This window comes from Brassica napus, chromosome C7 (assembly GCF_020379485.1).
Source record: "Brassica napus cultivar Da-Ae chromosome C7, Da-Ae, whole genome shotgun sequence".
Taxonomy (NCBI): domain Eukaryota; kingdom Viridiplantae; phylum Streptophyta; class Magnoliopsida; order Brassicales; family Brassicaceae; genus Brassica; species Brassica napus.
Window position 1 is genome coordinate 45429263 of NC_063450.1, and position 12778 is coordinate 45442040.

General features: G+C 35.5%; 1 protein-coding gene across 1 annotated transcript; it reads right to left on the minus strand.

Annotated features, from left to right (window-relative positions):
* Positions 1-2673: 2673 nt before the first annotated feature.
* On the minus strand, positions 2674-3720 carry LOC106411298 (transcription factor MYB77-like). Its single transcript, XM_013852040.3, has one exon. It carries the CDS (start codon positions 3671-3673, stop codon positions 2801-2803), a length of 873 nt encoding a protein of 290 aa, XP_013707494.2. The 5' UTR covers positions 3674-3720; the 3' UTR covers positions 2674-2800.
* Between the last annotated feature and the right edge of the window lie 9058 nt (positions 3721-12778).

Below are 12778 nucleotides of genomic sequence, written 5' to 3' on the forward strand. Positions count from 1 at the left end.
GAGTAAGAAACAGAGAAGATAAGATTATTCACCAAACTGTTTCGAGAATTGACTGGCCGGTTCTCTTAGATCGCTTTAGTCGAATCTAAAAGACGTTTTAATCTCCACACAAGCTGTTATAAGAATAAGAAAAAATTACACTCAGAACGTACTTTTCCCTTCTGTCTTGGTGTAGGTTACAAAATTCTTAAATTACCCTCTCAATTCTAACCAGAATGAGTTGATCTCATTTAATTAAATCGCTGTCCGAGATTTTTTGTTTTCTCTTCTCCTCTCTCATCTTTTCTCTCTTCTATTCCTCTTCTTCTCATCTTTGTCACTGAAAAAAACAAAGACATAGTAAATATAAACCACCAATTATGAAATTTAATGTTCTTTTGTTTCTTGTCTTTTATTCCTCTGTTTTTAGATTTATTAATTTTTCAGATTTAGAAAAATTGTGATGTTATAACGGAAGGTGATGGCGTGACGAATTGGTGGTGGTGGCGTGACGAATCATTGGTCTCCTCGTTGCCGGTGGCAGAACGTGAAGGAGGAACAAAAAAGCTTGATGGTGGAGGACGAGACAAGACGTGGTCACGCTGGACTGGTGCTGTTAGACAGAGAAATCACCGGAGTGACCACACCAACTTTGACCATAACTAAAAATGTGCAAAAACCTATACCTACGACCACACCGATTTTGACCATAACCTCTCTTTTCACAACCAAAATCCTGACCACACCATCCACTGATCTGCTATTCATAAAGTCTTTGACCATATGATTATTGGCCCTGATCTCTCTTCTCTCAACCACAATTTTGACACAACACGTTTAATATTGACCATATCATCAAATCTGGCCATAAAATCTCTCTTCTCTTGTCCATCTTTTTTTATGATTTGTATTTACGTTAACAAGAGCCCTCAAATCAAATTAGTTTAAATCATAACTAGATGTTTAAACCATCTCCACTCTAGTCACGGTTTCTCTTTCTTACCCAAAGATATTTTCGTCAGATAAAAGCAACTAAAATCCAAAAGTAAGGCAAATAGTACACCTCAAGTGTAAAGTGCCTAAATATGTTAAGTTTCATGAAAAAGTAACTCATTATGTAACTCTCTCTAAGAATAAACATTGAACTCTTTTTTCTTGGTCAAAATAAATATTTTAACTTCTTCTCCAAATTAATATATTTTCTAAAATTAATTTATTCAGTATTTTTTTTTCTTATTTGGGTTCCATTCATTCATTTTTTCCTTTTTCTGATCCTCAATGATTTTATATGATTCTCGAAAATATCATAATTGTTTATATTTCATTTAATCTTTGAGAGCAATTAACAATATTCTATTTTTTTTAAGGCTGATTTATTATGATACTTCAATTATGATATGACAAAGTTTACATAAACGATTCGACAATTGACAATACTACTTGCCTTACGAGGACCTACGTTTAACTGCATCACCTGAGCCGTCGTATGAAGATCCACATCTTACCAGATTTACTTGCACCATGTTGAAGATCCCTTGTAAGCTTTTTTTCCGTAGTCTGCATAATTGTTTAATAAATCGCTATCTCCGGAACTTGAAACCTGATTTCCTGTAATCTGCAAGAAATTGCATAGTCCGGGATTCAAACCCCATACCTGGATGTAAAAACTTTTAAACCTTAACCACTAGATTACAGTGCTTCCTGTGACAATATTCTATTTTCTCAAGCAAATTAGTTGGAAAACAAAACTTTTGCTCCAAGTTATTGGAATTTCTATTTTTTTATTAACTTGCATTAATTAAACATAAACAATAACATTGTGAATTTGTGATCTTCATGGAAAATTTGTATAAAAATAACTTGGTACATAACACAGAGTTGGGAAATTAAACATTGCTTGGAAAATTTCGGTACGCAAGTGCATGATCGTGACTACAATGCACAAGTGTTTTGCGAACCACAGTTCCTGATAACACAGTAACACAAGATAGTTCGTTACAAGTAAAACAAATGAAGAAACAGAGCAATGATATCTATTTATTGAACAGAATGTAACCATATCAGCTGCTACAATATTAGCTATATAAATAGTGAGAAAATGGAACCTCATAAGAGGTTCAAGGACTAAACTTACACGGAACAAGTAATTTTCAGGGGATAAAAGGCAAAACCTCCGAATAACCATCTAGCCTCCACCAACATACATCCCTCTCCATGGCTCCATAACACAAACCAAAAGAGTTGCACGTATATAATGTCATAAGCAGCACGTTGACTGTAGAGATCACCGGTCTCTACATTCTCACAGCTGAAATGACTGGGATCATATTTACAGATCTTCAAAATGTAAATAAGATTGTTGGATGGTTTATATAGAATATTGAAAGTCTTTTGTATCCTCACACATATATAAGTATGTATTATATAAACATGACATTCTTTAACAAATGAAATAAATCAAGATAATATGTAGATGTTTCTTGTTATCACACCTTTTATTAATTAGGACAGTGTATATCTCGCAGGCTAACGTCACAAGGTCACACTAATCACAGGTTATATACAAAAGAATCCGCTAACACATTTTCATTCTGAGCTACTCATCATAGGTTTTGGTTCTATATATCACGAATTCAGATTTAAATTGATTGATTATCAACTATTAAAAAAAAGAAAAATTGATTGATCATCAAATGTTGAATAAAGATTATTCCATTAAACTTTTTATCATCCAATTTAATTCCACTATACATTTTTTAAAAAACATTTGACCACAACCCAAATCTGAATTGCTCTTCAAATCTCTAAATCGATTCAAAAACTACTCGACCTTCGTAATAAATCCACTATCCCTGAAACCGCCGTTACCGGTTTCGTATAAACCTCCGACGACGAATCCACCACTATTTATCTGAATCTCCGACATGTAACTCCTCACTTCCGCCTTAATCATCTCCTGCACCACCCTCATAAATTCACCTCTACGTCCTTCTTCACTCTCCTCTACATTAATCTCCATCTGACTCTCAAACCGCGGAAACAGCAACGAGTTGTTCCTCGACTCCTGACTGACGTCAGCTCCGGGAAGTGACAGTGACAGGCTCAACGACGTTGCCGGATCCTCCTCCGACGAAGACATTTCCACCGGCGACGGCACCGTAAATCCGCCGGAAACCGGCATTGGCTTAAAAAGCTGAGCAGCAACCGGAGACGGAATCGTGCTGGAGTCACTGACTCCGGTGGGACTCTCCGGGCTCATGTACAATCCGGTGTCCACCAGAGGAGCAGATTCAGAGCTCACCGATCTCCTCTTCTTCCGCCGATCCTCCTCCGCCGTCACCGCAACGAGATCACAGTCCCCTCCTCCGCCTACGAATTTTCGCTTGAGCGTCGAGTTCCAGTGGTTCTTCACGGCGTTGTCCGTGCGTCCGTTGAGGAGACGAGCTATCGTGGCCCATCTGTTGCCGAACTTAGCGCGAGCGGAGAGGATCGTCTCGTCTTCCTCCGGTGAGAACGGACGGTGCTCAACCTCCGGAGATAACTGATTGCACCACCGTAACCGACACGATTTGCCAGATCGGCCTGGAATCGATTTGCTGATCGCCGACCAGTTCCTCGGCCCGTATTTCTCCACCATCCTTCGAAGCTGCTCGTCTTCTTCTTCGCTCCACGGACCTTTTACACGATCCGCCATTGATTCAGAGCAGATCTTTGAGAAGAGAAGGGGAAGCGAAGGAAGAAGAAGGTCGAGAAAGGTATTTATACAGAGAAAGTTAAGAAGTAACCGGTAACTGGTTGAGTCGGTCGCGAAAGTCATGGCCCCATTGGCACCGCTTCTTCCACGCAAGCGGTTTTGAAAGTTTTGGGGATACAGCTGTAGATATACACGTGTCATGATCTTGCTGCGTCCTATGTGTCTGAACTCTCTGTTTTCTGTTACGCGATTGCGCGATTGAGCGTGCAAAAGCAACTGAGGAGTGAGGTCACTCGAGTGAGGAACGCGTGGGGAAGTTAAAGCGACAAAATCACGGAAACCTACAAGGAAAGCTCTGATATTTTTTTATTTTTTTTTTTGAACAAAAGAAAAGGTTCCGATATTCTTTTTTTTTTATAACATCAATTTATTACTTAATTAGAGTGTAAATAGTCAACATGAAGCAAATTAGATTTTGTTCTTGGGATATATGTATTAAACCTAAAAGAGACATCCTCCCTTCTATTTTTTGCTAACTTATCAGCCACTTTATTTGCATCTCTTCCAATCCATTGACATTTAATCCTTTGAAATTTGCCCATCCATGCTCTGATCTCTCTTGTCCAGTTGTAAAACGCGAAATGAAGCTGTTTGCTGTTGATAATATTTACTGCTTTCTGACAATCACTTTCAAGTATAAGCTGATTGATGCCTAGACTCCAACAATGTTGCAGCGCCATTAGTATTGCTTGTAACTCACTCTCCAGGGCACTCTGTGTTCTTCTACCTGTTGCGTGTACAGAGCCTTTGTAAATTCCATCACTATCTCTGATGACCCAACCTGCCGAGCTAGCTATTTCTGTGTTGATGAATGATCCATCAGTGTTACATTTGCTCCATCCGTATTGCGGTCGTTTCCATCTATGCACACCTGTTGGAATATTTTGAGAAGTCTGTGTTCCTCTCCAGTGCAGATCACCTTGCCCATTCTGTCTCCATTCCATAGCATCATTCTTTGCGAATCGAAGTAGAGAAACCCACTGTGTGTCTTTGTTTTGAAATATGAGAGTATTTCTACTCTTCCAAATCCTCCATAAGATCCATAATGGAAGATCTTGAAAATGATGTAATCGTGGTGAGAGGCGGGTTTGCAAACATTCAGATACTTTATCTTCCAAAGATATGGAAGGGCTATTAATTATCATATTCGAAATGCCCGAAGCGCACCAAATTCGCTTAGCATATGGACATTCAAAAAATAGGCGCTCCTCTGTTTCTTCAGCACTACAACAACGTCTACATTGTGCGTCTCTGAAGATATGTCTTCGTTTCAAATTGTTTCCAGTTGCTAGACTACAGGTTAAGAGCCTCCAAATGAAATGCTTCAGTTTAGGGGGAGCTTTGGTTTTCCAAATCCGTTTCTTAAGCTCCACATTACCAAGCGTTGGCAATATTTGGTTATTCTCAGGTAAATGAGATCCTAACCAATAACCTGATCTGACTGTATACAGACCATCTTCATTATAGTGCCATCCTAAAAGATCTTGTTGAGCCAGTGGGCTGATTTTCAAGGCCATAATCTTCTGTACATCTTCCTCAATCACAAACTGTCTTAACATCTGTTCATTCCACTGTTTAGTATTTGGGTCCAAGTAATCTTTAACGTGCTCCCCAAGTTGTACCTCTCCTACTGCTCTTGGTGGCCTCGGTGGGTGATCAGGTATCCAAGGATCAGTCCACATATCCACTTGTGATCCGTCTCCCACAATATATCGCAGTCCTTTTGTTAACAGATCCCGACCATACAAAATAGATTTCCAAGCATAAGAAGCCTTCCTCTTCAACTTAGTTTTTAATATATCCCCGTCTGAGAAGTATCTTGCTTTTAAGATACGAGTCATGAGACAGTTAGGGTTCTGCATTATCCTCCATACTTGTTTACTCAGTAACGCTTGGTTAAATATTTCCAAATCTCGAAAACCAAGTCCTCCTTCACTTTTAGGAACACTTACTCTTTTCCAGGCATACCAGTGGAGCCCTTTACGTTCTCCGTATCCCCACCAAAATCTAGCCAATATGGAGTTGATTTCTTCACAGATTTCTTTTGGTAATCTAAAGATATTCATAGAATAAATAGGCATTGCCAGAGCCACCGTTTTCAATAGAACTTCCTTTCCACCATGGGATAAATGCTTCTGTTTCCAGCTTTGAGTTATAGTCTTCACTTTCTCCACAATATATGCACACATCTCACTCTGGACAATGTGACGTTAAAATTTTAGAAAGTTGTTTTATTTTTATTTTGAAACTAAAATATCTGAAAATAAAGACGATAACGGTTAGGTTTGGCCGTTTGGGTAAGGACAGATCTTTATGCAGTTCCGACTTTTGACTGCCCAAGCCAACCTGTATACTTTTTCTTTATATTTTTTGAAAATACAAAACGCCTATTTTGAAATTTTAGAAGTTTAAAGTAGTTGCAGTTTTGATGCATAATGGACCAGGCAATAATAATGCCAGAATAAACGCAATAAAACAAAATTGTAAATGCAGTTTTTAACATAAAATTAGTAGTTATTTGTATTAACAAGAAATTCTTTTGTCAAATTGATGAAACAGTTTCCTTTTACAAAAAATGGCTAAACTGATTACCGAACACGTGCGTGATAAAATAACTTTAATTGTCACAATTTATTTCCACATACTTTTTTCATTTCAAATTAGATGTTGTTTAAAGTTTTCATACAAGTTTATTTTTACAAAATAATTATTCAGTTTTTTATTTAATTATTTAAATTTCACAATGTTAATTGTTTATTAATTTAATTTGAGACAAAATAAATAAATAAATGTAAAACTGCATAAAAATTGTGATAAAGTTTTTACTCAATAATAACATTTAATTTGAAACAGAGAAAGTAATATATATATACACATCATAGGAAACTTCACTTTAGTATATACATCGTCCATAATTCGAATTAATATTCTGTTTCATAAATTTGTTATAAAGTTGTTGTTTTTTTCTTTGTCGGGAACCCAAACATCGTAAATAATTATTTTTAACATGAAGCACGAATCGAACCGGATGACAGAAGTTACGGCCGTTCCTTTTACCACCATGTTATGATTTTTACCAAAAAACTTGTTACATAGAAACGGCCACAAAATATAAAAGTAAATGGTCGGAAATTTTAAAAGAAAACTAAAGTTTAGTGATATGGCGTAAACGACAAAGAGAGTTGCCCAATAAGAATGCGAAATCATCGCTTACCATCTAAAATTCTTCTTAAAGAATTGATGCAAAGTCCAGGCTGTAATCCTCAACAAACAACCAACTGTCATCAACTGGACAAACTGCCACGTGTCATTTAGGACTATTTTGATAAAGGTCTGTGACTGTAACTGTCTCTAGCGTTATTAATAACGCTCTTTAGTCCACAACGTCATTTGCACCTTCCCCAAACCTTCCCTTGGACGGTTTCACAACTATTGACCATTAGTATTCTTTTCTTTAAACATATCCTTTTCCGTTTTTTTATGTCAAATTAGTTACAAAGAATAGATTCATTGTCAATCATAGACGTATCAACCCATTTATGATATAATAATTGATTTTTGTACTAACCTTGATATATGCATGAACAAGAGGAATAAAGTCATAAACAGGAAAAATCTACTGAATTTTGACGTTTTTTCGTAGCTTATAGATAAGAACATGGAGCATCCTGTAATATTCGTGTATAGTACCGAAATTTCTGGTTGTAGCATTTATTTGATTTATATACATCTTTTCAGCTTTTAAATACCCTCCCATCGATCTATAAGTTTGCTAAAAATGTTAAATATGTTATGAAACATATATAATTTGGTCATTATTATAATTGCACGTACATCTGCTTTGTACGCCTACTTAGATTTGAAGGATGCACGTGAACATAATACCTCAGATGTGGAATTATTCCAATAATCGTTCTGTTGATTGAAAATATGTAATTAAATTATTGGTAACAGGTTGTTGTCAAAAGGAACAAGACGGTGCACGATGGGAATACATTATATTTCGAGACCTAATATATATTTTTGCTGTTTGTTGTTACGATCCATGCTTGTATTGTCGGGGCTGTTCAATTATTTTTTTAATGTAGGGTTCCATTTCGCTGACGTAAAATCGTTAAATATATTCGAATAAAAACAATACGGTTTAGCTACCAGAAAGATAACACATGCGATCGTAAGTCGGTGTCTGATAGAGGGAATAAGAAATGTTGACTGAGTTCATTGTGTTGTTCTGATTAATAGACAAATCCGAATTCCATATAGATTTGTTTGACGTTTTGTGAATTTATTTATGAATTAAAAGTATAAAAATCACATACGCGTAAATATGTTGGCCATATCTTGCACTTTGTGATTTAATTCTTGGAACGAAAACTATAAGGAGCATCTTCATATTATCATAACTTGGAGCAATTGCAGCTGGATGTATATACAAATGATATATCAGGAAATTGATTCTTGTGATACTTGAACATACCATACGGTAGAAAGAATTATGAAGCCGAAGCCAATATAGAGATTAGAGAGGAATGAATATATATATATACTTCATTATTAAAACTCTTACTGATTTTTTAAAAAACTTTTTAAATGGACGATGATAATTCCTAATAGTTTTTATAGTTTTGATGTATGTTTTATCATCAAGATCAACGGTTTTCTAAAACACACAGAATTCAAGACTTCATATGGATCTTTATGACTAATTAATATTTTTCTTACGAATTAAAATACATACAATTTGATTTGTTTTTTTTTCAATAGTAGAAGTTATACATGATCAAGTGTCCCACCCTTGTTCTTTTCCCATCGTCCACTAGTTCGAATTTGATTCTACTCCCTCACAATGTTAAAGGACACCTAGACCATGGAAAATGTACAAAATATGACTAAAATACAACCATTGTAGCATCACCGAGTTATTTTACAAATCAAGATGATTCAGTTTTATGAAAGTAACAAAAAAACTCTTCTCTTCTTTCATTTTTTTTGCCAAGATTAGTTTCTTGACAGAAAAAAAGGCTCGTTCGCTTACATATGCAAAGGATCTAATTAAGGGGTATTGTTTTGGGGTTATACTCATAAACTAAAAGAGATCTAGGACTGGAAAAGGTGATAGCAGGTTAGAGAATGGAACATATGAGAGAACTCAGCCCCATTATATATTTGATAAATTTTTCAATATACACGTTATAGCAAGTCAATGGAGATGTAATTAAAGCAGGGATTTAAAATTTTCTTTCATTTTGTGTAGCCTTTGGAAGAAATTTTTACCCAAATTAAATACCATATCCTAAAATAAACCTTTTTTACATGCAAAACTGGAACTGAAACAATATTATCCACTAACGTACACTCTATTTTCGGTTAATACGCACTTCTAAAATACATATCCAATAACAAGAGAAAATAATAGTGGATAAATAAGACCAAGTCCATCGGTAAAAACCTGTTAAAGATTCTAAAAGAAAAAAAAATATTAATATTATATTAATAAATTTACTTTTCATTTTTCTTTAAGAAAGAAAACCAGTAGATATATGACACATGTGTGTGTAAGTGGTGAAACCGCTTCTTGAATTCGCTAATTCAAAACCTCTTTGTTTTTTATTTCTTATTTTTTTATTATTTTATTTGTTTCTGTCCTAGAAATTTGTGTGAAGGACTTTCCGGTGGACATGCTCTTGACCAACCTTACTCTCAAGTTGTTTTCCTCTTCTTTTTTTAATTTAAAAAGTATGCTGAAAAGAGAGGGGAAATAACCAGATTATGGAAAAGTAGTTTCAAAAAAATAAAATAATAACCCGATAGTGGAGGTAAGGTAGGTGGATATACATTTGCTCTAGTCATCCTCCGTAAAGAAGTTATCATTCTTGATCGAGTCTCTGATAAACTGCTTCGTTGGTCTTCCTTCCGTATAGTGTATATGTGGTCTGGGCCGGTTCTGAAATGTGGTCTGGGCCGGTTCTGAAATTTTGGACACTTTCGATGAATTAGTAAAGATTTCAATAATTTGGGGTCTAAAATTTTTTTTACAAATTTTGGAGTTTATTTATATATAATTTTTTTAAAAAAATTTGGGAACCTATGACGAATGTTTCGTTAGACTTGGTCCATAACCGGTCCTGCGGTGCATCGTGCAGTACAATTTATACGAACGTTTGTTTTTTTTTTGTTTTTTTGTAAAAATATACGAACGCTTTGTTGAACAAATAATTCATATGTTCAATGGCTAGCGTCTAGCCCATGATCTTCATTCACTTATACATATATTATATATATATACTTTTTATAGTCTCACGAAACTTATTATTTGATTGGCATTGCTTTAAGTTACACTGTGTGTTTTCGATAACACTAAGGTTAAGAATTAACCATAAAATTTTACGGATAATTCGTTTGACTTGAAAAGTTAAGATATTTGTAATGATAAAAATATGTTGGAGGTTGTTTTTTTTCTTCTGGTAGTTCAATCAACCAATGCATGACGTACAAAGATGAAACCATTCGGATAGGAACATATGACATATATGGAACATCAATTTTAGAAAGTTTTGATACACTCGAAATGATTAAAAACGCAAATGATAAAATTTGTTAATTCTTATTATTTCTTCCAAATTATGTATATAGTTATAGTTATTTCTTTCAAATTATGAATTGTTCACGTTTTTATTTTCTCTTTTAAAGTAAGTCACATATATATTCATTGGTAAGCAGATTCTATTATTTAAAAAACACAGAGCTCGAAGATGGAATAAACGAAATTACAGGTGAAGGTGTGTATCCCGAGTACAAGAGAGAGAAAATCCTCCGCCTTCTCTCTAAAAAGCGTTTTAACCTGGTCGGTGTTTTCCGGCCGACGGAGAAGGCTCTCCTAGCCACCGTCGGTCGGGTTTCTCTCTTTTGTTTTTTTTGTTTATCTTTGGTTCAAGTTTGAACTCCGGCGCTACATATTTGGTGGTGGTCCGGCTCTGTCTCTGGGAAGCGATGGCTATTTTAGCATCGGCTTCGCCGGTTTTTGATTTCGGGACGGATGATTTTCTTTAGCATTTCATTCGTCGGCCAGTTCTAGGGAGAAACTATCGTTTTGATGTACGAACTAGAGCTTCCTTGATTTTTTCGCCTCTCGATCTAAATCTCAGATGTTTTTTCTTCCCCACTCGGATGATGTGGCGCATGCAAGGAAATCGGAGATAAGGATCGATTATAGGCGGTTAAATTTATGTCGTCGGTTTCGTAGATCCGTCGGGTTAATAGTGGTTCGAGAAGTCGTGTATGCTGTTCAAGGTGAAACAGCTCGTTTCCGGTTCGTCTTTGGCGGTGATGATGTTCAGTCGTGGTGGGTTCGGTGTGGCAAGTGAATCGCCGGTCAGTTCTCCGGCGCCGAATCGTTAAGGTGAAGACGTGGCGGCCATTGAGACACGTGTTCCTCGTTGTCTGAGGGTTAAACACGTGTCCCACTCACGCAATAACTCGATGCGTTAGGGTTAAATGACGGGTCTTATCTTTTGGGTTGTTAAGTGTTTGGGCTTTAGCGATGTTGGGTTTTGTTTGCTTATGTATGAACCTTTTGCTTGTGGCCTTATGTATGTTGTATGGACACTTTCCTTTGGGCTTGGGTCCGTTAAATAAAAATAATAATTAGACGGAAAAAAGAAAAAAAGGAATAAACGAAATTATCCCTTAACGTCTCACTTTCACCGACAAAACCATTTCAAATTTAGCCGCTCAGTCGCCGACTAAAAAACTTTCCGTACTAGTCAACTACACGTGTTTGGTACGCGCACGTGTGACTACTCACATGCACGGGTGCATCTAAACCGAGATCCAGTAGCATAAACGTGCAGCTAAATTAGATAAATGGGCCGTCTCTATACTACGTTCGCTAACTTTTTGGCCCTTGAGCTACTTACTAGTGACGTCATCTTAAATTCTCTAGAAACCAACGGTCAAATACTACTGATTCTTTTCGTTGCGCTCTTTGCAATAGCTACAGGCTTTGATTCAAGAGCTAGGAATTAAAATGTCACTAGTGATTTGAAATTTCGGATATCTTTAGAGGGCTCATGAGATTTTACAGTGGTCGTCTTAGCTGATAGGTGTAAGACGTGTAGTATGTAACTTAAAAGACTCACTGACTCAGTATCCGTAATGAATAATAAAGAGACTAGATGCTGGATTTGTCGAGGGACTCATAAAGTCACAATCACTAGTTGATTATAACAACTCCGGTTTTGTAAACTTAAGTGATAATGCGATGTTGCAACTGGTTGCTTATGTTTTATAAGCGTTTCTACTGGCGATATCAACTGGTTGGTGCTTGAGCTACTTACTAGAATAGCTTCTTTGAGTTTAGGTTGTTCAGCATCGAATCTTTGATACAGTGTTAATCTTTAGAACGTTATAAAACTTCTTACTTTAGAGCAATTTCAAATTTCAACCATAACACTAAATCTAGTGTTGAAATGAACATCAAATTTGTGTTTTGGTAATTCATTTTTTTTTAATCTCCAGCCAGAACATCAATTTCTACACCAAAATGATATTATATATTATTAATTTAATTTTAATAATTAAAATTCATTAATTATTGTAATTGACTAACTATCAACTTATCACTAGTATTAGACTTTGTCTTTATTTGTTAAAGTTATGTAATTTTACGTCCTTACAATTGATTTAAAATGCTATTTTCTAGGTAATTTATCTATTAATTTATTTGTTTTATGTGAAATATTAGTTGAAACTAAAAGTTTATACATCTAAAATGAGAAGTACAAAATAAATGAATTTTATTTTGTTAAAATTTGACTAATACTAATTTAGTTATATTATTAATTAAAAATATAGATATACTATATTCTAATGTTTATTAATGTGGAAATACAAAATAATATAATATATTTATTTTCAACTTTAAACTAGTTAATAACACTGCGATAGGCGATATCAGACAAAATACGGCTAGGGCTTTGGCGATCAAGATGGCGATTTCCAGATCCTGCCATCTCTGAACTGGAGATCTCCTCACGACGGACGCGA